Source organism: Xiphophorus hellerii, chromosome 8 (assembly GCF_003331165.1).
Source record: "Xiphophorus hellerii strain 12219 chromosome 8, Xiphophorus_hellerii-4.1, whole genome shotgun sequence".
NCBI classification, from domain to species: Eukaryota; Metazoa; Chordata; class Actinopteri; order Cyprinodontiformes; family Poeciliidae; genus Xiphophorus; species Xiphophorus hellerii.
Genome location: NC_045679.1, coordinates 13,610,522 through 13,637,856, shown reverse-complemented (window position 1 = coordinate 13,637,856; position 27,335 = coordinate 13,610,522). Strand labels below are relative to the sequence as shown.

Below are 27,335 nucleotides of genomic sequence, written 5' to 3'. Positions count from 1 at the left end.
AACCCTTACCACGTTGCCATGGTAACAACACACAAACATTACCCTATCTTAATCTCTTTTCTTCGTAGTTGTGTTTGAGTACATGCGAAAATTACCGCTAGTAACCTTTTTTTTCTGGCATTTTTATTGTTCTAAATTTTTAAAAAAATTGTTTTGTTTTCACTTAGTCTTTTTCTGTATTTTGGTGTTTCCAGAAGACACAAAACAGTCTAAGCAATGGAGCTGATTGGAAACAGATACAAAGGAAAAATAAAAAATGGAAGGTAAGTATATATTTTTTAAAAAAAGCTAAATTGCATTAATATTGGGCCATAGTAAGTTAGCAGTCGAGAAGAAGTTGATCATGTATTTAATATTTATCTTTTTATTTATTTATTTTTTACCATAGGATGGAAGGTGATGGAGAATACACCTTTCCCACGGATACTAAGTATGTGGGAGAGATAAAAGACGGGAAGTTTCATGGCAAAGGCGTGCTGTACTTTACAAATGGAAGTAAATATGAAGCCACCTGGGAGGAAGGCATAGCTATAGACGTGAGTTTCTTTGTGAGTTTGTGTGTGTTTCTTGCTTTAATTTTGGATTGCATCCATTCAATTACATGACTGTGTTTCGCATTGGTTATACTTAATGCTACATCTGTTCCCTTTTAGCAATCACTCACCATTATTGTTGGGGTAATTATGTTGCTCCCATTATTTCCAAGTATCATGCTTTGTTCTTCCCTGCTCTGATATGATCTTTCATGAGCTTTGCAAGTAAAGCGATCATTCCATTTTTTTTTTATCATTGCTGCAGTTGTGCTCCATTTTAAATGTTGGCAGCTCTGATCCATGGTAAATCCTGGCTCATGCTACCTTCCACCTGCATTCAGTGCCAGCCTGAGAACCTAGCTCTTTTCAAAGAGTCTTTAGATTAGCTGATGCAGTACTAAGATTTACATTCACAAGGGTCTTATTTTTTTCTTTATGTGTAATCTCATTTAGTATTTTAATTCAATACTTAAAATTTGAAATATTAGCTATTTTCTCTATTTGAGATTATAAAAAGTATTAGTTGATTCAGTGTTTCCAAAGCATGAACTATTGTGGCTTAGTACCCTTGATCTTTTTCACATCCTATCATGTTATATCCCTATGCATTGAAGCTCACAGCTCAATTGGAAAAAGCTATTATTCAGTCTGCATATCTGACTTTTATGAAAGAGTTGCGAGAAAAAAATCCCAATACTGACCAAAAGCCTTGCCCCAACAATTTTCCTCAAACGATATAGGAGACACGGCAAACATGTACAGAGATGTGCTCTGATCAGTTGAAACTCAACATTCATTTTCTTTAGGTTTTTTTTTTTTTGCAAAACTGAAAGTGCCCTAAAATATTTGTAGCTGTAATTGCATCACAGTTTGATTGTTTAAGGCATCTTCTCAGAACAAATTCTGCACTACACCCTTTTCAGATTTGGTTTTGGCAAAAAAAATAATAATTTTCACTTCCGTGGTGTTGGTCTATCACACAAAATTCAATTAAGATACAGTTAAGTTTGTGTTTAATACTTTTACAAAACATGAGACAATTATTATTCTGCTTACATTGTTGGTTTTGCACAGAAAAGGTTTGAGATATCCATCTCAGAGAGGCCTGTCTCAATCTAAAGACAATAGGGGGAAATATAAATTCTTTTGTGGCGCTTTAAGTGCTGGAGAATGTCATTTGAAAACCTCAGCATCTACTTATCTCTTCAGTAACCATGTCTGAGGTATGCAGGATAACCCCCTAGACCTCATATGCAACTGTTTGTGCTGTAACTATTTTCTGTGAAAGAAGTATTCACATGGGAAATGCTCAACAACACTGAGCATTATCTTGACTGGTATAGGTTTGTTTCTGCCTTTCATCTTTCAATTTACTTCTTGCTTGTTTTCAACTCTAAAAGAAAGCATACAGTTATACCAAAACTCTGTGCATTTTATCAAAAGAGGTGAAATAGCAACACCGATACTATTAATGAGGGACAAAATTCTGATTCATGTTTTTGATGTTTTCTTTCCTAAGGGGACATTTATCTTCCCTGATGGTCTGGTGTACCGGGACAAGAACTGGGACTACTGTGATGGTTATGACAGACGTTTCTATACTGAAAGATGCTATGGATTCATACCACCAGGTTGGAATTTATTGTATTTGCGCTGATTCCATTTTTTCTCTGTTCAGTTTTCTTCCAAATGCACACATCATTTAGTTTAAAAACAAAATAATTCACATAGTAGCAAAGTGAAAGAATAGTAATGTGACAGCAAGATAATTGGCAGGTTTAAAGGCTTGAATCAAAATTAGCAAAAAAAAAAAAAATCCAACAAATTACAAAACAAATAGAGAAAATAGGCAATAAAAATATTACTTTTGATTTTAAAGAGTGATAGACTACATATAAAAAGCTGAAATATTTTCATTTAGATTTTTAAAACCATACACAGTACATCATTTGGATCATATAAATAGGAGATTAGATTGAAATTTTGGCTTTTGAGGTGAATTGTTTTCCAATTTTTGGGAATGGGTGTGCCACATTTTTATTATTTTTTGTTTCACTAAGTCCAGATGCTTTAATAGCGCTTGCAAGGCCAGGACTGGGAAGTACCAAATACCACTTAATATGATCTTGATGGAAAAGAATGAATACTTTAGCTGAAAACTGTGAAAACTATTTGTTAGAGTTGCACAACAAGACAACATGATTTTTCCAGCTCCTTTCTTCTTTTTTTTCCCTTCATAGCTATGTCCCCACAACTTTTTGTGAGCTTTAGCATCTCAGCCACAAAAATATCTGTTCTGGGCATCAAGAACCAAATATACTACTGGCATGCACTCTAGAATTTATTGTGATGTTGCAATAACAAAACTGCTTCGATGTACTTTGTAACTTTACATGTACATGCCTCAAAAACCATACATCTGCGATTTACAGTTTCTGTTTGCAAGAAATAGCTGTCTAAGAGTCCAAATATTCATTGTCAGCCTTTGAATTTTATGGAATAGTTTAACTATACTTGTTATTTCAGATGAGAAAAACTCAAAAATCATCTGTGTTTGACCAATGAAAAAACATGATTTGCAATTTTTTGGGCAATCTACTTGCAGTCTTTGATGGAGTGACCCTCCTATTATTTGTAGGGTATTCCACCATCTGTTTTTGTTATTAACAATAACTGCTTTAAAAGTTGGAGACTTTTCCATCTAGTACATGGAAAAGGAATCAGGTGGGACACATTAGAAAAAACTGAGTAATCAACCAAGAGTCACCTTGGTTTTGTGCAATAGCATCAAATATTATTTTGCCCTTCAAGTTAACATTATGATTATGGAAAAAGAAAAGAAAAAAATCTTTAACGCTCTAATGCCAAGCTTTCTGTTTACACAGGAGAAACTCAGCTGACAAATGTACACCCACCACCACTTATCCCTGATGGCTGCTACGATTGTGCAGATGGTTTCTATGACCCAAAAATCAGAGTCATCACTACCTACGCTGGCGAATTCCTCAGAAATGCAGGTAAAACAAACATGTGGTTCATGAAAATAAAATATGTTATTTAACCACTTTTGTAGCCTTCTCAAAGACAATCCTCACGAATTGATGTCTTCACTATTATAATGCAGTCACATATAACAGTGAATTGCATGCTGTTGTGAACAAAAGAGCCTATAGTTGTTGTGTAACTGCACTTTTACTTTAAAGTAAACTGAGCTCACGTCTTTCAGTTTATGCATTTTTCTTCCACTAACCTTTTGCCAAATTGGCTCGGTCTGAGTGAGAAACATCCAAGCATGGAGGGCTGTGGTGCCAAAGTAAATTAGAAAGATGAAAGTCAAGAGCAAACACAAATTTCCATTTCAAATCGTGTACACAGACTTTTTTTGTTCGGTGAAGCATCTTTCACTGATATACCGGTGAATGTTAAATCTTTTTACTAAGTGACCTAGTAAAGAAACATCATTACAACAGAGTGTTACTGTTCATTCAACTCCTATGTTTTAACTTGAACATGTTTCAGTTCTTTATTTGTATAAAACAAAGAATCCTTCTAAAGTAGGATCAATATGGCTTTGCAGGACTCTTTAGAGCATAGTCCTTTATTCATTTTCCAGTTGTCTGGAAAAAAATGTTGGGTGGAGCAGTTGGTGGGAGGGACTATTGCCTTGAAACAAAAAAGTTCTGGGTTCAAATTTTAGTCCGTGATCTTTCTGCATGGAGTTGGCATGTTCGCTCTGTGCATGTGTGGGTTCTCTGTGAGCTTCCAGCTTCCTCAGTCCAAAAACATCTGTGTTAGGTTAATTAATCTGCGTAAGTTGTCTTCGGTAGTGAGTGGGCGTGTGTATGCATGTTTCTATGTTACGCTGTGATGGTCTGGCGACCAGGCAAAGGTGTACCCTAAATATCCTCCACTGTCCACAATCCTGCAAAGGAAAAGCTGATATAGATGATGGAGAAAGTAATGTCTCTTTTCTAAATTGTATTTATATGTGAAGGATGCAAATGGAATTTAAAGTCAATTCAGTTAATTCAATCCTAAAAAGTGGAATAAATAAAAGACTTCAGATGTTCGATTATTTTATCTTTTCAACATAATTTTACATAAAAAATAAAAAATTAATATTCAAATTAAAATATTTCACTTCTGAATAGTGGCTGTAGAAGAGCAGGTGTTGCCTGAAAGACCTGAGCGTATAAACCAAGATGAAAGCTTGGAGAGAGAGGTCCAGCTGTGTAGTTCTGGTTCTAAAGGGAACAACCAATAGGATTAGATAAAGAATATTGAATAAGAGGTGGCAACACAGACAACATTTCCTGATAAGTAGATTTTATGCCTAACTAAAGCTACAGTTGTTTCATAAATGTGGTTTGAGTAGAACATTTTTCTTTGCCTATATTCTAAAAGTTTCCTTGGTCTAGGAACGTTCACAATGAACCTATGGAGTGAAGTTAAATGAGACCCTGCATTATCTGATTTGAAATTTCTGAGTAATGTCATCTGACAGGTTTCCTTTTACAGGCTTTTTTTGTCCAAAAAGAAACATTGGATGCACATTTCATGACTGAATCAATGCCCAGAATTTAAAGTACCGTAAATGCAGTCTGTCAGGTGCCCAGAGAGATATTCTCTAATTCTGTCATCCTCTGTTCATCAAGTCTCCTAGACTTGTTGTGACAGAAAATGATAGCGTTGCTCACCTCAGGACCTTACAGGAGATGCTGAGGAATTGTCTGGGAAGACTAATCATTTCAGCACTTTGATCCAGAAAGCAACAAACTTACTTGGCACAGGAGGGAAACATGAAGGAAAAGCAAAACCCCAGCCACTGAGGAGCATTTGAGAAAAGGCATGGAAGGAAAAGCACTGGTCCCCAATCCTGGTCCTCAGGGTCCACAGCACCACTTGTTCTGGGCCGTTGTCTTCTGTCCAATACCTCTGCAATAAAAAATTTTTGAAGCACTTATATCAGAATAGGGAGACATTTAAAACCTGTTTGGCAGTGAGCTCTGAGGCTCATAATTCGGGTCCACTTAGGTAGATAATGAAAGGGTCTTGATAAAAATGACTAGAAATTACTAAACGCAAAATAAATAACTGATCAGGATAATCACACAGGAAAATCTGAATTAAAGAACAAATTGTATACAGTCTATAACACCAAATATGACAAATAAAACTAAAGTTCTGCTCATGTCAATGTAATAGTTGTTCTGTACACACATTCATCCACTTCAGCTTTGGACCTCTGCAGTTCTTCCAGAGTACTATGAGCCTTCAAGTTGCTTCTCTGTTAAGCAATTGCCTTCCCTGACTTGCCAGCTTTAGTAAACAGCCATGACTTGGTTGGTCAACATTTGTGCCATACTTTTTGAAGATGGACACTGTATGAGCTATTGAAAGCTTAGGATATAGTTTTCTAACCTAAGCCTACTTAAAGGTTTTTCAAAACCTTATTCTTAACCTGAACCCTCAAAGAACAACCATATTTATACTGACATTACATCAGAAAATCAGCAATTGGTTGTACCATATTTAATTTAGGGGCATCTTATTAAGGGGACTGATTCTGCCAGATTTTTATTCATCAAAATTGTGAAAATTATTATTTTTTCTCCACTTCACAGTTATGTTTGTGTTTGTCTATCACATTACATCCCATTTAAAAAAAACATTGAAGATTTTGATTGTAATGGGGCACAATTTGAAAAAGTACAGTGAATATGAAAACTTGCATTGTCTTTTGTGGCTTTTATGTTTCTTAACTGGATCTTTGTTGAACAGCACCAAGCATTTAAAGACTGAAAATGTTATATCTCATTTTCAAGTATGGCAAAGATTAACCAAAATGTCAGGATTATTATCTCTATCAGATTGATCCTGCATTTGAGATTTACTGGCTGTTTGCCCAGAATAACGAAAATAGGTATTCAGATAGAAATCCTGAAAGGAATGTATGAGTGACTCGCCTAAATGATTTTTTATGCAGGGTTTGTATTCAGATTAGCTATTTGCAATGTAAAACAGAAGTTCCACAAGCACTCAGATCTCATTTTCATACATGTAAAGGCAGAAGATAAAATCTAGATCAATATCAGATGCTTAAGATTGCAAAAATGTGCTTTTTTATATTTCTTCCTGATGCAAGTTCTTCTTTGCTATTTTAACTCTGGCAGTGACGAACAGAAAAATGAGATAAGGGGGGAAAGGGCAACAGAAAGACAATATGGGAAAAAATGTGTACCAAAGACTGAAGACATGAGGAACAGAGTACCTTTGAACAATACTCACTCTTGATTTAAATAGATATAGAGGAAAAACAGGAACTGTGGAATTGATGTCTGCCTGTTTTCGGCCGTGGTCGTGTTCGTGCCCTCCGAGGGATGTGCTCTATATGTGGCAGCTGATGACAAATACTATTTATGCCTATGTATTCTCTCCCTTTTGTCTTGATATACAACTCTTGAAAGGAATGCTTCTGTATCCTGTAAGGATTTATTTTTCAACCCTGGGAGGTGAAGGCATATTTGTCAGGGTGGGTGTGAAGACTGAATTTATTGCCCAGCGGCTTCCGCCCAGGATGAGGACTGCAAAGATGATGGGACACAGGGAAGACCCGCCCTCCCAGTGGGGGCGCTTACTGTGGCAAGAAAGAGGAAGGAGATCCCCATGCAGCTGTGGATGTGAGGCGATGGAAAACTCTGCCAGTGAAGACAAACATTAAAAAATATTGCATAGATAAAGCTTCTTTTTACCTGCATTCTACTCTGTTAGCTTGGACAGATGTAACTAGGAAGCATGAGCATATTTAAATTACTGACCTCCTTGGTTACTAATGTTAACATGGATAAACAAGCCATTCTGGAAAGGTGCCAAGCTGCAAAACAATAGGATCTGTGGCTAATATCTCCCAAGTGGTTACAGATTCTTTTGGAGGATCTCTGAAGCAATTTTTGCATAGCATCTTGCAGGACAAGAATGTGAAAATCTACAGGAAATTGTAGTAGTGAGTGGACACAAATGGTTCACTGGGCTTAAGAAGTAAGTTCAAACATATATCTCAGTCTTGTGTGTCCTTATTTTCAGCAGAGTGTCTTGGTGAACCTAAAGGCGTTTCTTCCAATACTGTATGTATTTTTATTCTTAAAATACGATTTAGACACCAAATGAAAAATGTGTCCATTGGTTTTGAAAACAGAAGAAGAAAAAAATGCCACAGATATGAAAGTAGCCAAAACATCCATTTAACATAACAGGGTGGATTGGAGAGAGGGGGCAGCACAACGAGGGAAACACGTAGAACCCAGCGGGAAGCATGGAAGCGTAATGAATTCCTGCCGTAAAGGCAGGGAGGTGGAGAATAACAGCCACAATGATTCAAAATAGCATTAGTACTTGTAAGAGCTGAGAGTCAGGACAGATGAGGAGATGCATGTATGAGCAACAGCAGCAAAAAGATCTGCTGACTAAAGAGTCCTGCATGGTCAGACCTACAAGCCAAAATCGGTTTTCATTGCCACAGGAATCGTCATTTTGGTTTCAGCCCCCTTAGATCAAATGTCCTTAACCTGATTAGCCTCAATGTTAACAATTTAGGCATTTTTATAAAAAAAAAATGCACAGACAATAAAAATCTAAAGCATGTATGAAGAATATATACATTATCTAAATCTGGAATACAACTCACACTGTGAACAAAATGAATATTTCAAATTAATTTAAAATGTCAGTTTTATTTTATTTCAAGGAGACTTCTATGGACATTTAATTGTATTTAAATTTGTTGCTGCTGATTAGAATTGTTGCTTAACTTTGGAGGTGTAATATGAGCGATTTGTGTAATTAAAAAGATTGAGAAAAGACACAAAGTTCACATCTGCACAATCAAACCTCCAGCATCATCTGATTGAGCACGTTGAGTTATTTTCAAAACAAACACCCTCCCGGATACTTTTTACTGTATACCCGCTTAGCAGAATGGCCCGCGTGTTGCCATATGATTTGGTCTTACTTTCCTGTTGCTGGAATGACTGCCTCCATCTGAAACTGTGGACAGAAAACATTCCACTGCCAAGGAAAACACCTCCAGTGACCGAACCGTGGCCTGCTCCCTTTGTCCCCGTCCAGTCGAGGTGTTTCACAGACAGATAAAATCAGCCTGGGCTCTGGGGAGTGGAACTGAAAATTCTTTGGAAATTCTCCCTTTTCAAACATCTTTCAGGCTTTCACCCTAAAATTTGAATTATAGCTTAATCCCCTGATCTTTGACTGATGAATTAATGTTGTTTTTTTTAAGTTTTAATCTGATATGAAAGCCACAAGCTGATTTTCTGACAGTTTCTGGGAGACGCTTGACTTATGTGAGCATATTTGAAGGTTTGTTTTGGCGTTTTTATATTGTGTGATTTCACTGTAGTGCCTCTACAAACTGTGCATACAGGATAATAGCACATAATGATCTTAAACTCAGCCTCTGGTAACTATCACAGGAGCAGTCGAAATGCTCCTATTTCTGCCTCAGTTTCACTTTAATGTCCAGCAGAACCCCATTATATCTTATGCAAATTACCACAAATGAAGAAAACTGATTTTTTTTTTTATTGAGCCAGAGTGGGTGTAACTCTTTGTGTACATGTGCAAGTGTTAAATCACAGCGATCAGGCTGGAAGGAAACACTTTTCCCTCAGAGTATGTTTTGAGGGTTAAGATAAACAGACTTTAACAAGGTGCCATTATCGCTTCCACACTCACTCCTGTGTGCCTTGTATGAAGATCATCCATGTTTGTTGTCAGTCCAGATCGGTATCCACAACAAAAACTGCTGAATGGGAGTACACTTCCCATTCAGCTTCTTAAATACACTTTAAGAAGTGTATTTTATTTTTAAGGTCTGGATTAATATGAAAAACTATTTATATTTATATTAGAGATGCATCAATCAAATGTTTCCTCTCTATTTTTGATGTGTGGGTTTTCTGTGGGGGGGGGTTGTGGTTCTGATCTGTCAATTTCCAAGTTGACCCGGTATGATTTACTTGCCTAATGATTGTTATATAGTGCATAAAAGTTCATGCTGTTGGCTGACACTTGAGCTGAAAAAGGTGGGAGTTCTCAGTTTTGATATATTAAATAGATTAAGGGGAAAAATAAGATCATTTAGTATGCTCAAATCACCAATCAGAGTCAATTAAAATAAAAATTTGGCTGATTCCAACCACTGGCTAAGCGTTTGGTACATAATGCTTATTATTTAAAAATTGGGACATAAAAAAATTGGAAATATAAAATGTACCATAGCCCTGAATATAAAATATGTGATTTTAGCTAGCTAAAATCTGAATATTTTTAAGTTCATAGACTGGAAATGTTATGCTTTAATACAGTGCATGCAAAACCTAAAATATACCAGCCACCTGTGCCCTCATTTAACTTAAGCTGCCAATTACATGTGACTTTAATCCTCAGATAAACGCTGCTATACAATCTGAAGAGGGCAGAATTACAGCAAATATAAAAATGTCTCAATCTAATCATCATTAAGCCTCGGGACTGTGACTAATTGAGGTCAGTCTCATGGAAACACGGATATTGCCGTCAGTAATTACCTGTCCCATTTTCAACTACGTCACAAAGACGGCGCAAATGTTTGCTGTGGCAGCTGTCGCGTGGCCGATAGAGGGTCCAATTGCCCTCGCGATCGGCGCAGGTAGAAAGGAGAGCCGGGCTGTTATGCCCTTGAAGTGGCTGGTGGCGACCACGCCCACCACTGCCAATTACACACAATCAGCGCGCGAGCCGCAGACCTGCACCTCTGCGTCTACAATAGGGGCCCCGCGCGCTTCGTGGACCCTCGGGGTGAGGCCCGCGAGCGGCTGAAGTGCGTGCAGCTGCGCGCGCTCCAGAAAAAGCTCACTTCCCCTGCAATTAGCTTCTCGTTTCAGCGTCTAACAAGGAGAAACTGGTTTATTATCGGCTCCTCTGGCGGTCGTTTGGTTTATAAAAAAAAAAGATTGGCGTCCATTTTTGGTGGGTTATTATTTGTTGGTGTCTGAAGTGGCACTAAGAAGTTATTTTCCTCTAATTGTTAGGCTTATCTTGCTTTGACAAATTTATCCAAGATTTGAATGACACTTCAGTTCTGCAGTCTAGCGCAAAAAACGACCTGCAGTTTAAATATGCAAGCTACTGATTGTTACACTTAAAATGAGCTCAACAAAATGCGCTCAGCCTCTTCTTACCCTTTATACCGGAATAAAAAGACGGTTCATTTTTGTTGTTTTGTTTTGTTTATTACGATTGTTGATTGTCTTCAAAAACCAGGAGATGTCTGGAATTTGCTTTCAGAAAAAATAAATAAAATGAGTGGAAAAAAATTTTTTTCCTTTCATTTTCTGAAAGACAAAAATCTGGTAATACTTAATCAGTGCGAGGGGATTTTCACATTGATTTTTGTGATATTGGCCATCCTTATATTTAATTTGCCTCATCACAATCTGATTTGAATATTTTGTCAATCATGCGTAGGTTTTTGATCCAATAACAAAACACATTACCAAAAAAAAATAAATTAAAGGCCATTTCACTACATGTTTGGTTTATAAACAACAATTCCGGATGAACTAAACCAGTGTTTTTTTCTACAATGCTAAGGAAACCACTAAATATGATATTTTTATTACATTTTAGTAAAGAAAATAACCATGTACTAAAGTTTACAAACTGTGTTTAATTTGGTCTAGAATATCCCATTGCTTATTTTAATGCCCAAGAGTTACAGGTTTTGAACTTGAACTGATGTAAATTAGTCCAGATGCCCCAAACGTTGTGTAACTACCCTGTAACACTCCAAAAGCCAATTCCAGAATTGTTTTGTTTCAGTATTTGTGGAACTCAAAAATGATAAGATATTTAAGCAAGTTCATCATTGATTTTTTTTTGTACTCAAATATCCAGAATGTTATAAAACAGCTGAAAAAATAGATTTGCTCCTGAAAAGGGTTATTATTATGAAAAATATTTTATTGCTCTGGAAGCAACAAGTAATAGCTGTTACTATTGTTTGTTTCTGATATTAATAAGAATTTATTTCCATCTAACCCTTTCCACAGATGACAATGAACATGAGTGGATAGTGAGCACATGTCGCAGGGCTTGGGATGTGCCTTTAACTGATATTCCTCTACAAACCTCTCGCAAGCAGATCTGAGGAGAACAGCAAGATTGTCTTAATAGTGTTTTAAATTGAGCTGTTTCACATAAACTGAGCTGTGGGGTTTTCTCTCTTCCTTTATTGTACTCAAGACATAGCTGAATAAATGAATAGAATTGTAATCAAAGTTGTTTTTTCTTTGAGATGTTTTTTTTAATCAGCAAAATGCTCTCTTTCCTTCTCAACATTAAGGCTCTTCCCACCTGCAGGATTGTGTGTTTCAGTACTAATGTACCTTTATGCCTATGAAATCAGTTCACTTAAAGTTAAACACTTTAGTTGTTGCAGCAACTGAAATTCATTATTTGCTCCTATTGAACAAACTCTTCAAGGCCTAAGCAAGCACTAAAGCCAAAATTCATTTTCTAAAAGATTCATTCCATACTTTTATTCTCTAAAAATGCAGTTAGAAGTTAGATAGACTTAAATTAAGACGATTAATAAAAACTTCAGATATTAGCAGAATTATTAGTCAGTTTTGTTGCTATGCAATCATAAGCAGGTAGCACTTGTTTACATAATTTCAACAAGTTAGTCACATAGCTTTCTTTTAATAATAATTTAAAATTACATTTCTTTTCTCCCCTCCAGGGGGTCTTTTGTGGGCTCTAGTGTCCCTTATATGAAAGCAGGCTGACAGGAAAGGGGGAAGGAGCGGGGGAAGACATGCGGCAAATGTCGCCAGGTCTGGGAATCGAACCTGCGACGGCCGCGTTGAGGACGCAAGGCCTCCAAACGTGGGTCGCGCTATCCTCTACGCCACCGCAGCACGCCCCAAAAATACATTTCTAATTCAATTTGGATGCCGTTTTCCTGCTTTCTGCCCATCAGTAACAGGAACAAAAACAACAAGGTGTCCAGTAATAATGTGAGACAATCATCCGTCACCCAAAGAACTAAACATGCACAGAGCAATCAGCACACAACAACCCATAGAAGTTGATCCAATAAACAATTAGATTTTGTGTATCTAAATAGATGCTTTAATTTGACTCAAGACTAATTTAACTATCAGGTTAATTTTTTGTGCCGCTCCATTGGTTTGATAATGCTTTTAATAAGATAATGTTCATCTATGCATTGTCATAAATGATCTTTAAAAAAAAAACCACACACCCAAACCAAATTATCACATTCTGATTTATTGCATTTTATTACACAAAACATTTATGATGCACAGTCTCTCAAATAAACCCTTTGTTTTATTTCTTTTTCTCTTTTTTCTTGTTAATATTTCTTGACTTAACAAAACGATGTCAGAAAGTGGGAAAAAGTGCTTTTTACAGGAATTTTTATCATGTCAATAAATACAAGGTCTTTGAGGTGTCGTTGGATTCTGTCTCAACACAACGGCCATGGCACTAAGATACAAACACACACTCACTCTCCCCGCCCATAAAACACACAGAAACACATGCACACTTCTCACTATGTACAAACCCACTTGGTTTAATTGGGTCGATATTGTACCAAAGTTCTCAGTTTTCCTTATGGTATAAAAAAAAATACACACACACACACGCACATACACAGAGAGGCAAATCAAGCAACCTTCTAAATATAAATTACTGAAAATACAAACATGTGACTTTCTTCAGGAATGGTTTGAGTAGATGTTAAAATGAGATTTTCTCTTTATTAGGAGCTTTGTAAAAGAATTAGAACAGATGCCAGAGCCTTTATTCAATAAAAAAAAAAACTCATCCAATTTTATGCCTTTTGATTTTAATTTAAGAGAGAAATGTGTGAGTGTAATCTGGAGGGGCATTTTATAAATATTTAATACCATTTTAAACCATCTACCATCTTTAGTTTTTAATTTACTAATGAGGAAACTTTATTTTAATGAATAAGGCACATCTTGTTTTATTTGTATTTTTTTATACCAACATTTTAATTGTAAAGCTGTTAAGCTAAAGTGTAATTGAAAACTTGAATTTTTTTTGTTTTGTTTTTTACAATATCATTAAGTAAATAGTTATTTCAAATGCAAACAGTATATCGTTTACATTTAACTTTCCTTCATGGTTGCTTTGAGAAAAAAAAAGGGAGGAGTCTTACCTCTAATGTGTGAGCCCTTCCCAACGGGCCACAGTGACATTTTAATTTAATCTTCAACAATCTGACAACCTTCGAGAAGCTGCAGTCCTGCTTCTTTTATCAATTACATCCATTTAAAATTCCCCAAGTTTGAAGGTGGGTGAACAGAGCGGAAGATGCTGTACATGAGAATCAGGGTGGGTCCATCAGTGGGTGTAAAACACAGATTGAGAGTTCCTGCTGATAATAAATGCTGGAAGGTGATTGATTTGACACACTGGCCACATGCTGAATGTCCCCATCCACTGAAAAGAAGAGAAGACGACGGCAGATCTGTCTCTTTCTCTTTCCGTCCATGATTGGAAGATTAGTCTTTTCTCCACGACTCTTGCACAATTTTCAAGTGAGGTCAGGCGGCTTCACTGACTGCAGATCCGGAGTAAAGATCCAGAGGTCAGGGGTCACGTGGAGAGCTAGCGGCTGAGGGGGAGCTGGGGCAGCGACATGGCCTGGTGAGGGAGGCTCTGAGAGGTCAGGACGGAAAACGGATGACCTGGAAAACATGTATTTTAAAAAAAAGAGACACGTAAATGAATATCTTGTATTTGATGAAGCTTCAAAAACACCGTAGGGCTGAAAAAAAAAAGAAAAGTAAACTCACTATCGATGTACCCGTGAAGAGCTACCATGCGCGCTCGTTCAGGACTGCCGAATGGGGAGTAATGCAGCTCATCGGGCAGCGACGAGGGTATCCTAGACTGAGGATGACCCTGCGGAGCACCGCTGTGCTGGGGCGTGTGCTTTTTATGTCGCGCTCTGCAGTTTTGAAACCACACCTATGAAGACACAAACATCATGTAGCTACGCTTTTTCCCTTCACCGCTTTATGCTGATGTAAAAAAAAAGTGTAAGAAAAAAAACAACACCTTTATTATTCTATATATCTGCTTTGATCAAGACAAAGAATTGTGGAACTGAGTTATTTGAGTTTGCATGCAGATGAGTAGATTGTGAATATGTGTGACCTTTCTGACCTGTATAACTCTTCTGCTCAGGCCCGTCATGTCTGCCAGTTTCTGTAGCGTTTGGGCGTCTGGATTGTTGTCCTGAGCAAACTGCGCCTGCATGATCTTCATACGTTGACAACATATTAATAGAGATAAACCACAAGAGTTGCTAAAAAAGATGCAAATGTTCTAAGACATTCATTGAAGGGAGAGTCTCACCTGTAGCTGTTCTGCAGTGAACGACGTTCGTGCTCTTTTGGCCGGTTTAGGCTGACTGTCCTGTTCTGTCGGGACTGCACCCTCTAATGTAATACCATTACCTGAAAAACACACCGAATTATCAGATGTAGATCCAGTCCATATTTGCAACTAAGAGGTATCACACGTTTTGTTTATTGTCAGCATCTTCCAGCAGATCCATATTTTACATTTAATATGTTGTGTTGCACCATGCTTTCAAAATATTGGGATAGGGGTTTAATGTTTACAAAAACCAAAAAAAAAGAATTAAACTTTCAGATGACTTACAGAAAATTGGCAAAAGTTTTGATAAGCATTAAGAAGTTTCATAGCATATATCAACATTGTTAAAAACATTTTTAACCCAAAAGTAAGTCAGATTATCTATTAAAACTCATCAGTTGCATTTAACTGCAAAATATTTTGCTAAGTTTTATGAGTTACGGTCCTAAAATAGTTTCAAATTAACTTCAAACAGCTGTCAGTGATTAAATAGGCAAAACAAAGGACACTTTTATAGTGTGTGCTTTCATTTGTCATGTTAAGTGCATTTATGTTATCTTCTAATTAAATGCTAGAACTTATGTGAAAGATAAACTTAAAGAAGTGCATTTTCTTTGTTTGTTTTTTACAGAAAATTAAATTTGAAAAGTGTGTTTTTCATTTCCACTCAGCCCAACCAAGTCAGTAATTGTAAAACTCACCTTTACAATTACAACAGCAGGTATTTTGGAGTGTATCGCTACACCAGCTTCACAAACCTAGAACTGAAACCTTTCCCCTTTCTTCTTTGCAAAACAGCTTAAACTCGGTCAGATTATATAAAGACCTTCTGTGAACATTGATTTTTAAGTCCTGCTCCACATTCTCAACTGAATTTGGGTGGAGACCAATATGTGACTATGCTTTTTCATAATACATAACAATGCAGCTGCGGTTGTATTTTCTACCATAGTGTCAAGTCCTTTACAGCATATTACAGGTTTTCTTCCAGAATTACACTGTATTTAGCGTCATCTAAATACTAACAAGAAACTCTGACCAGCTTCCTGGGTCTCTGCTGAAGAAAATGATCTCCACACCCACAGTGTTTTGCGTGTAGCTCAAAAGATTTTGACTGACGGCAATGAGTGCTTGCTGTGTCCTACTGCAAAGGGCATCTTTTGCCTGTTTGTTAACACTTCTTGCCATTCTTTCATATTGGCTAGATTTGTGAATCAAGTTGTCCTAAATAATAGTGTGAGCCACAAGAAACTATATGCTTGCAGCATACAGAAAATGCCTAAAGGCACAGGGAAACATCTTTGCCCCTCACCACTCTCAGCCGCCCGCTTGAGGTTCTCCACCATGGTGTCGTAGTGGATCCGACACAAAACCTTCTCCTCCACCAAGCCGAACTCTTCTCCCGTAGACAGCTGCCTCTTACACGAGTAGCACGCAAAGCAGGCCAAGTGGTATGCGTTCCCCCTCGCACGACGCACCCAGTCGCTGGCATATATCTGCCGCCCACAGCGGGCACACTTGGTACCAAACCTACTGTGAAGGAGAGAAGAGGGGAACAGCATGGGGCAGAGAGGGAGAAGGAAACACAGAGAGAGAAATGAGGGCAGTGTTCACTCGAAAACAAATCCTAAAAATGAAACATCCACAATTACATCCTTTTCTTTCAGAACATTTTTTACCAAGATGAAGTATGCGTGTGTATGTCTGTATGTGTGTTTAAACTTGTGGCATTTTCTGAAGCCTTTGAGGGAAGAAACCTTGGAGGAGGATGAAGCTTTTAGAAAAAAAGTCCTGCAAACTGAGCCTTGAATACAAACAAACCAACACCTGCAATTTCCTGGTTGATCCATGAAGGCCCTGACACACACACACACACACACGCCTACCCCCATGCCCCCTCCCCAACGCACGCACACACAAGTAAACACACATCCTAAATTAGACGGAGGAGCAGGGGCTTGCACACATTGGAGTAGGAGGAAAGACGATGACATCATTTCAGGTCACAACACTGTAACTGATAGTAACAGTGAGCTCGTCTGTGTGTTAGTTACTGTTGCGGGTGGGCGGTTTGGGGAGTTGATGAGCATGGGGGGAGACAGTGGGTGAGAAATGAATATCCGAGGAGGCACTGCAAGAGAAAGGGGATAGCTGTAGTTGAGGAAGTGGACATTAAGTTGTTAGATCAACAAATTCTGCAGAAAAAAATATCTTTCATCCTAAAAAAAAATGAAAAAAAAAGAAGAATAGCTGCATTTCAGAGGCTGTGAATATGACAGATGAGAAAAATATAACATGTTTGTAGATATAAGAAGTTATGGTACTCTAAATGCATTTAATTTGGAGCTGCACAATGAACCAAATCACAGCCACCATCACAAAATAAATATGTGCAATATCACAGTCACAAAAGATTGGTTGGCCTCCCCACCCTTGATACCTACAGCTGTTAAATGTAGCTATGCCAATGCTAACCAAGAGTGGAGGTGAATTTGTGATGAAAGAGAAAAAAGGGAAGTGTTAGCAAAACGTGGGTTAACGAGAACTGACGTGTGAATAAAATAAATAAATAAATAAATAAATAAAGCCAACTGCATTTTTCATACAGCACTAATTGAAAACAAATATATCTTGAGATATTTTGCAAGACAATCTGGTTTCAAGACTAATTGTATAGAACTGCCTGGTCAAAATTCTGTTTAAATTAATCTAGTTCATTCTAGTCAAATCAGTCATGAAGCTAGATTCAAATTAGATTGCATGCAGTCCAAATTGAGGAATACAATGCAGTCATATTTAGTTGACTGTATTGTATGGTGATTAGTAAAAAAGTTTTGTAAGCAAGGCACTCAATTTCATTGAGTCATTAACAACAAATCCTGAGAATGGGAAGGAAGAAGTCCCTTTTTAATAGGAAGAAACCAATCAATTCTGGCTCATTATTACTGGGCATCTGCCCTTGACCAGCTGGATGTTAAGAGTAAAATAAGCAGAGAGAGAGATAAACAAACATGGGAGCACATCTAATATGGAAAAAGGAAAACAAAAGGAGTTCACAAAATTCATGGGAAAAACACTTTGATTAATGCCGATTTTCTGACTCCATTAAGCACAGAAGTACTGAGTCAGGTGTTCTTTCTATGGGAAAGAAAAACAAGGGGAGTAAAAGAAAGGAAACAGTAGCATTAGCTCCAGCATTAGCACTATCCAGGAAATAGACTCATCTAAACACAAAAACACAAGGCCAAGTGTATTGACTGTATTTGTACAAAAAAAGAAACTTCAAACAGTAAAACACTTTTCACTGTTATTTTCCAGGTAAAATATAATATTCAATGATGACGTCCTCCTCTGTTTTTTACTACTTGGTTTTTGGTCACATGCATTAATAAATACAGTTGCTAAATCTAATTTTAAACAATCATACAGGAATAGACAAGACGAATAATGCAAATAAAGAAAATTGCTGTAGAATATCACGTTTATCAGATGCTTTAAAATGTCCAAAAAAATCTGCTTTACACATGAATGGAGCATGGGATTGAACTGTGTTCTGAAGTGTGCATTATGGACTTTAATGAATGTTAAATGCTTCAAGTTCAAGATGGTTGGGGTTAGGTTAAGAGCTATTGTTGAGGTCAGCAGCTGGCAATTCTGGTGAAGGAGGCAGCCTGAAAAAAAAATGAAAAAAAGAGCTGCATAAACAGCAACCTTTAACCGGAGTGTACAGCCAGATTTATGGTGATTAATGCTTGCTATGGAGATATCCTTTTCGATATCAGAAGCCATGAATAAAGCTCAAAGGAAAGTTATATTTCAAAAATACTTTAGAGGAATATAGGCAAGGGGAAGGAGCAGGATAATAGACATCCATCGGGAAGGCGAAGGACCGGGGCAAACAGTTGTAGTGCAGAGGGAAGTGGCAATGTGAGGAACGTAAGCGAGAGAGCAGGAGGACTAGGGTGCGTTGCCAAGTGAGTGGGTTTGGCAGCGTTTCAGTGCACTCAAGTCCACTCTGTCTGGGATAAAAGCGTACTACAGCCTCGACATCACAAGGTTGCAGCTCCTCTTCTGCATAAGAGCGAGAGGTTTCATTTTTATGCATGTAGTATCATAGAGGGCAAGTCGTTGACTGTGTCTTACTCGCCATCTAACTGTATTCCCTTCTGGATTTTATCATTTCAGAATAAATCAGCAAGTAATAATAGATCCAATAAATTGTTACTAGCCACAGAGGGATGAAACTCGCCTCAGTATGGACCGTGCTTACGAGCCAATAAAGCCGTGCCAGAAACAAATTGACCCTGTGGCTCGCTGTGCACATTGTTACAAAGGATTCCAGCCCGTTTTTACAGTAAGAAGGAAAACATTGTGAAACGTTGTGACTAAACCAGCATGACAGCTTGTCAGTTTCATGCTAAGAGACAGAACCCAGAAAAGCTGTAAACCATCCCCATGTTTCAACCTCTCACTCTTCTATCTCGATCAGTTCCCTCCTTCTACACTGTTCTTCATTAAAAAAAAAGAAAAGGAAAAAAAACATATTTATGTTGGAACACTGTCATTTCTGGCCACCTCTACAACATCCCACACCACTAAACTCATTTTCATTACCGGCCTCTCGTTTGACTAATTTTCATATTATTTTTTTTATAGTAATCTTCTTACTGCTGAAAGCGCTTTCAGGAGCTACTGATTCTTGCATTATTCCTTATGAGCTTTGAGAAACTCGCTTCGCTATTATTAGATTTGTAGAAACTCTGATCATGCCTGACTGCGTGGTTTTATGGTTTGTCTCAGGTTTGCAGCAGAGGAATCAAATAAAAGAAAAGAAGAAGTTGTTCACATTCTTTGCAGATTTTTGGATTTGTTTTTTTTCTTTAACTATTCAAGTCTTTCTGCTCAAATCTGAGAATACAATCATTGCATTTAACTAAATAGAACAAATGCAGACAGATTTTTTTTTTATTTGCTTAAAAAAAATTCAAACCATTCTCTCTGTGCCCACTGTTTTCCCTTTTTTTTTTTTTTTGCTACCATGGAGACCTAATCAGTTAAATAGAAGTGGGTAGGTGATGAATAATTGCTATTCCAAAAATAACAAAGAGTGCACATGCATAAAGAGGTGCACGGACATTTAGATGTGAAACACACACTCATAGTTACAGCCCTGACGTCCCAGGGAGCCCCTGATTAGTGCAGCAGAGCAACTTCCCATATTGCCTGCAGCTCATGGACGAGGCACCGGTGGAGTGAGGGGAAGGCTGGGAAGAGTAGGAGGCTGATAAAGAATCATTTTATATATATCTATATATATATATAGTATATCTATCTGTAAGAGTGTGTGCAAGATAAACTCCCAAGGTCTGACATTGGTTTGAGAGGCACAGCGGGGGCTTTATCCCCTTCAAGCCCCCCTTCAACTCCATCCCTGCACACACATACACAGAGGGAAACCCACTCTGATTTCCTGCTATTACGCCCCATTAAAGGAGCTGTCAGTCCAAAGCCAGATGAGAGGCTGACACAGATGAGGAAACATCTCCAGAGGTCTGAAAGCGGCCCAGAGGATCGGGACTCCAGGGGTGTTTAGCTCACTTTTAAATCTGATGGCCTAAGCCCAGACTGCAGTTTGTGTTTACAGAACGGGGCGAGGCACAGCAGGCCTTGCAGCAGAACCAGACTGTTTACTGCTATGCATTTACACAATTTTATACTCTCAGGCCAACTTAAAGAAACAGCAAATCAATTTTTAAGAATTTAACTAGGAAATTTTGATATTTTATCTGAAAATCGTTACAAAATTAGAGGATTCACTTTTTTACTTGATAGGGTTTGACCTGCAAAACATACAAATCCTCACTATTATGTTTTGATTTATTTCTGAGTTAAAACGGTTAAATTGTACTTTTAATTTGGCAATTGGAAGTGTTGCCCTATTTTAATCAGCTAAGATGTTAATATTTAGCCAAAACCATAAACATACTTGATTGGCAAACGTCTCCACTTTTCTTAGTTGAACTTTTTTTTACATTTATTCGGGCATCATAAATAAGAGCTCCATCTGTAGCTAAATAACTCTACTGAAGGCCTCTTAACACTGGCACTGCACATAGCCATGTAATTATTTCATCAAGAACCCTGCTGCTCTGTGGGAAAAAATGGTCGGATGATTCGGTTTATAATTCACCCTGTAAAATAGCACCATATGCTATATCTCAAAAGGTAAATATGTACAACTTTACATACAGAAAGTCAATCATTGTGCTTTGATGGCATTACTAAGCTGACACACATTCAGAATTAAAGCCTAAAATATAACAATATTTTCAATGACATAAAAGCTAGATTATGTTCATTATTTTTGGAAATATGAATCGAATTCAGAATAAACTCTACAGTGTGGCTTTGTGTGTCATAGTTTAATTTTAAAAAGCAAAGGACGGAGCCTTTAAACAGGCCACTGGTTCAGTAACACAACATAGCAAGGCAAATATGAAACTCCAGTTTGTTTTTAAGAATTGCAAAATGACTGACAGCTCGTAAATGAACACAGATCTCCATGTGAAATCATATTATTTGTATATAATATGCATTTCAAATAATACGCGTGAAAGTGTGCAGCTTCATGTCTCTTTGTATCAGAGTTTCAGTTTGGATAAGAGTCACATTCATGTCAGGAACATGCTGGACCAGACTCTCGGGGCGGTCTAATTGCTGGTCTGGAGGCCTGTGGGTCTGGGGTTGGAGGACAGCTAATTGCGGGTGATTATAAACCTCAGAGCGCTGGCCTGGCCTGGTGTCAGGTTCTGATCAGACAAACACCCAAGTTCACGCGCTGCTCCATGCGCTCTCTTCCTCTGCTCTGGTTGACACACACACCACACACCCTCACACACAAACACTCACAAACTGCAGTGTTAAGCATAAATAGGCGTTGTGTGTCTGACCCCAACCCAGCTACTGAACATAATATTACTATGCTGCTGGCGTGAACCCATTTCAACCCCACACACCACACAAACACACACACACACACATGCATGCATAGAGAGTAATATCTTTTGATCACCCTTTGGGTTTAAGAAAATAATTACTGGTAGATCCAAGAATGAAGTCATTAAATATTGCAAGCAATAAAAGCTACAGACACTGCAATAATAATTTGGGGCAAAATTATCCAAACGATGTAAAACTTTGTCTCGTTTTGATTTTTTTTTTTTAATTAAGCAAAAACTTTATAGCAAAATTATATTTATCTTTCTACATGAGCAGATAATTTTTTTATTACAATCAGTACAATAAAATCTTGTTGCTCCAGATTGCTGAGCAGATTATTGTGCATTTCTACATTTGATATTTATACTTATTGATGGTGAGCTTCAGCTCTTTCAGGTTGGAAGGCCTCCCTTGAATCTCCCTAATGTCTGACTGACCAACTCCAAAACATCAGCACTTCCAGTCAGAAGAAAGAAGAAATTCTGAAGAAAAAAATCATCTTTAAACCTACATTTACCAGGGTTATGATATAAATCTATTCATAAATACATAAATTTGACCTGTTGGTCTTGGTGCCTTACGAGTGAGTTTGCGATTTGTAACGTAATTGGGTACATTTTGGCGTTCGGACTAACAGCAGCTAAATGCTGACTGCTCTGTATGCTACATTGTGTGAATCATGTGGAAATCTCGTTTACAGTCAGGAAACAGCAACACCTCCAAGCTGATAATAGTGGAAAAATAAGAGAATAAATAAACTCAAGGAACGCATAAACGCATTTTTAAAAGCAGTCAAATCCAAAACGTGAACTTGTCCTCATAATAAGTATAAAGATTTAAACTCTCATAACAAACACGTTTTATGCTTGAGAAGCAGAGAGGGGTGCTTTCCTTTCTGTGGCTCTTAGAAACGTTGTGTGTCAGATAGCCATAACAACAACGCGGATCTTTCAGCTCTTCCCTGTGAGCAGTGGCTTTTATTTTGATACACACTTTCAGCTTTTGAAAGAGCTTTTCAAAATTACATGAAGCAGCCCGCATCTATCTCCAAGGATATACAGGATGCAGGGTGCGTGTGCATGCTCATATGTTTGCGTGTGTGTAGGAGAGAAAGAGAGAGAGAGAGATGGAAAAAGTATAGAGCAGACGTGGTGTTTTGAAAACGCGACCATAAACTTACCCCTACCTGAAATAATCCATTTTGCAGAAGATCTCCTTGTTCTTGATGTAGCAGCTGCTGTGCTGACGCAGTGACGTTCTGCACACCGAGCACTCCAGGCAGCGCACGTGCCAAATCAGGTTGTTCACCTGCGAAAAGACACCAGCCGTGTCAAATCCACGATCAGACCCCCGCCACCTCCCGCCCCAAAAAAAAAAAAAAAAAAAAAAAAAGAACAGTGAGTTAGCTTGTCAGTGCTGAGATAACCCTGCTGCCACATGCTGCAGAGTTCCGCCTAATCAGCACTAATATGAGGCTGATCTCGACTCGGTTAACGAGATTATCGCCAGTTTTCCCCGAGAGGGATCAGGCCTATCACTTATGATTTACATTTAGTAAAATGTAAAAAATAAATAAATAAATAAATAAATAAATAAATAAATAAAACAGGAAAATAAATAAAATATTTAAAAAATTGTCAAAAATTTTTTTCGATTTGTCTCGATTTTTATGTTGCTGTTTTTTTTTAAGTCAGTCCAGTTTTATGTTTGCACATACTGTGAATTATTATGTGAATTACTATACTGTATCTTTAATTTATTAAAAAAAGATATATAGCATTACTACTACTACTACTACTACTGCTGCAAATAATAATAACAATAACAATAAAAATTTGGTGATGATAATAATAACTATTTTTGCAGTTTGTGAAATACGTGGCTTTTTTTCCTTTTGTTTGGTTTGTTAGCCGCAAACTTAGAGAGCAGCATGATATTTTAACAATTATGAGTTTTCTTTACCACTAGATTGTCAGTTTGTCTACATTAAATTATGTAGGGTTGAATTACCAAAGAAAATTTCACAAAAAGAATTTGACGTAATAAACTACAATCTTTGTTATATTTTAGAATATAAAAAGAAATATTTTAAACGCTGTATTTAATGAGAAACACGGTAAATATAACCTTTCTTTCTATTTAGCTACTTCGTTTACTGACTAAAATATTTTTAGCATAAATAATTCTTACATGCATTTATTTTTTTCAAAATATTATTGAAATAATTTCAATGATTAAATAGTTGGTCGAATTTAAATAATAACTTGGAAAAACGAGGGGAAACTATTTTATTATTGTTGTTTTTAGGTTAATATTTAAGTAATAAAAATGTCTATTACAACATGCATATTTTTTGTTTAAACTGTCATAAAAGTTTGAATATGTAATTATTACTGTTGTGAGACAACAGACCTCACAAAACCAGTTTCCGAACATTTGACGCTGGAGATAACATCAGCCGCATCTGTTAACATTCACGATCCGTTCAAATAATAATGATGATAACCTTTTTTCATTTGTTGTATAAATACTTTAGATTTGTTTTTCTCTTTGTCGTTCCGCAGTTTGGGTATTTAAAGTGCCATCGTCCAGCACAATAGGCGCATTAAGATGTTGAGACTTTCTTTTCACTCCAGCACACCAGAACAAACACACAGCGCGTCTGTTACATTCCCAGTAAGACCACAGTAAACACGCACACTTTGCTTCTGTTTGTACTTTGCAGACAGGCTGTTGTCTGTCGATTTTCATGCAAGATTTTACACTTTTTTTTCTTTTTTTTTTAATGAGTCTGGAATTACCATAGGGAAGGTCTCCGGCTCACCTTCAGCAAGTATCTGTCCAGGATCTCCAGCCCGCAGCTGGCGCACACGTTCTTCCCGGTGGACGGCACGGAGCTGGCGGTGGAGGTCGGCGAGCACACGGAGGGGGTGGACGGAGTGCTGGGAGGAGAGCGGATGTCTTCCCGCTCCATATTGGAGCGCTGGGACTCCCCGTCCGAGAGAGACTGAAAACAGAGGCAATCATAAAAAATAAAATAAAAAATCCGGTTCGCATCATGTCGCCATTTTTATTGCGCAATTCCCCACTTCTAAACAGATGCACTGATGTCAAACGATAGAGAGGCGCTCACCATCGGTGTGTGTTTGGAGTCCACAGTGCTGCGCGGGGTTCCCGGTGTGCTCTGATGCTCGGCGCAGATCACCTACAAGAAAGCCTTCAGTGAGTTCCCGGTCTTCATCAGTTTCCAGATCTCATCTTCAGCTGAGAAAAATCCCCGGGAGACATTTGCGGAACCCTCTTCATGCGGGGCTGCTCCTTTATAAAGCAGTCCCGACAATAAACGGCGCTTAAAACCGCTAACGGGGCCCCCGCAACAAAAGGCACATTTTAATGAAGCTATTTCAATTTGGATTGATTTTTTTCCCCCATGCCCTTAACCCATGCCTCTGAGAATAATAGTATTTTCTGCGCAATCCAGGACAGCAAGAGTGGAGGGGGGGACAACTACCTGTAATTACAAATAGCTGCGGATAAGAGGGACCCGGAGTGTCAATTTCATCTGTCAATCAGCAGAAGGCAACGGGTCACCCAAAGAATTGCAAATTTGATTTTTAATGGCTGTAATTAAAATCTAATTCTCTTCAGGGCGAACTGGCTGCGCTCGACACAAACGGAGGAGAGAGAGGGAGAGAGATACGCGGACCGCAAATCACGCTATTCATAACAGAGAGGGCGCGTGCCTCCTCACGGCGGCTGGCGCGTGCGGCTGATCTCAGTACACAAGCCGTGATTCCTGTGACATCACAGAAAGGCAAAAAGAAAAAAAAAACGCACAAAGCGGGAGGCTGCGGGATGCAAAGAAACAGCGCGGTCTGGCCGGAGGAGACATGCAATGAAGGAGCGTTTTTTTGTTGTTGTTTTTTACGCACAGAGTTTGCGCAAAACCCAGGCCCAAAATGGTGCTATACGCACCCCCTGATAACAGTTTCCCAAAGTGTCAGTACCTGCTTTGTTGGAATTCCTTCAGACATAATCTTATTTCCCTCTGAGAGAGGGGACAAAACTTCATTTTTCCAGTACATGAACCCCCCCTGCAGTCTCAGTCTTCAGGGTCTCCAAACTCTGCGCCTCAAACCAGGGGAAGAAACAGCGCGTCAGTCGGCGTCAAGGTTTGCAATATCCGTTGGATATCTGGTGCACCGTTTCTGTTTTTGATACAATAAGTTTTTCTCCGCTGAACCCTGCAGCGCGTTCAGATCTGGGCAACCAGGCATAAGCTTTGCAGATGCAATGACTCCCGTGTCCGACTTCTTCTCCCTCCTTCTTTCTCTCTCTCTCTCTCCACTTTTGAGTAGAAGCCCGTCTACAGGAAGTGAATCAAACGGAGGGCTTGGCAGCTTTTTTACTCCGAGTCTTCAGGACAGGCCGGCTGGGCTGCGGCGACCAGAGCGCAAGGAGAACAGAACCAAAGTGTCTCTGCAGAGCTGCAGGGAAAGTTTGCGCGGCTCTGCGGGCCTGCCTTATAGTTAAAGAAGGGGGAGGGAGAGGAAAGAGTTTCAGAAGGGTGGACACAGTTTGCAACAGCTGTGACACAAACTTACTCAAGTTATGCATCTGCGTGTTGGTGTTCTCTGACCGAATAAAAAGAATAACAAAAGTAATGTACTGAACTTATAAATAAATGTTACTATTTGTGGATTTCTAACAAGTGATCATATAAATTTTAACTATTAAAATGTAATTTTTTAAATCATATTCATGTAAATAATAATTACAGTTCCTTCTAAACATTTTAACCAGGCATTCATCATGTCTGATTGGCAAAAAAAAAAAAAAAACCCAACAACAAAAAACTAACTAAAATATCAAAAAACAAAATTCCCGCATAAATTTGTTTGCATAAATTTCATCCTGAAATTGTAAATTTTGTTCAGATGCTTTCAACTACAATGGACCCATTTTCCGTTTCCTGTGCAGGCCTTGCTTTATAATAATAATAAAATAAATAAATAATAATAATGATAATAATAATAATAATAAACAGTTCAGAAAAAATAACGAGTACTCTATCGAAATGTATTCGACTCATTGATTTTATACAATCCCCAAGAAGTTTCTGTAAATCGTGTCTTAAATGATCACTTAAATAAGCAAAAATATATATATGCAATTTTTAATGTCGTATACAGCTCAATTTTGCGCGTTTTCTTGAAGAATAGTGAAAACGATCAATCAATCAATCAATCACAAAAACATCTGAACCCAATAGTAGCTTTCCAATTTGGTTTTTAAAATAATACATAA

General features: G+C 37.9%; 2 protein-coding genes across 3 annotated transcripts; one reads left to right on the top strand and one right to left on the bottom strand.

The window, feature by feature from the left end:
- The first annotated feature begins 38 nt into the window (after positions 1-38).
- morn5 (MORN repeat containing 5) lies at positions 39-12,157 on the top strand. Its single transcript, XM_032569185.1, has 5 exons — positions 39-263; positions 389-536; positions 2,053-2,164; positions 3,419-3,550; positions 11,639-12,157. The coding sequence occupies exons 1-5, from the start codon at positions 217-219 to the stop codon at positions 11,734-11,736; spliced, it is 537 nt and encodes a 178-aa protein (XP_032425076.1). The 5' UTR covers positions 39-216; the 3' UTR covers positions 11,737-12,157.
- Positions 12,158-12,861: 704 nt separating this feature from the next.
- lhx6a (LIM homeobox 6a) lies at positions 12,862-26,657 on the bottom strand. 2 transcript variants are annotated; one of them, XM_032570587.1, is made up of 9 exons: positions 26,036-26,657; positions 25,162-25,233; positions 24,853-25,035; positions 23,215-23,336; positions 16,342-16,562; positions 15,006-15,106; positions 14,814-14,909; positions 14,441-14,615; positions 12,862-14,332 (listed from the first exon to the last, which is right to left on the bottom strand). In XM_032570587.1, exons 1-9 carry the CDS (start codon positions 26,111-26,113, stop codon positions 14,253-14,255), a joined length of 1,128 nt encoding a protein of 375 aa, XP_032426478.1. In that variant the 5' UTR covers positions 26,114-26,657; the 3' UTR covers positions 12,862-14,252. The 2 variants fall into 2 exon arrangements, with proteins under 2 accessions (XP_032426478.1, XP_032426479.1); XM_032570588.1 differs by having other exon boundaries at positions 16,342-16,559; positions 26,036-26,572.
- Between the last annotated feature and the right edge of the window lie 678 nt (positions 26,658-27,335).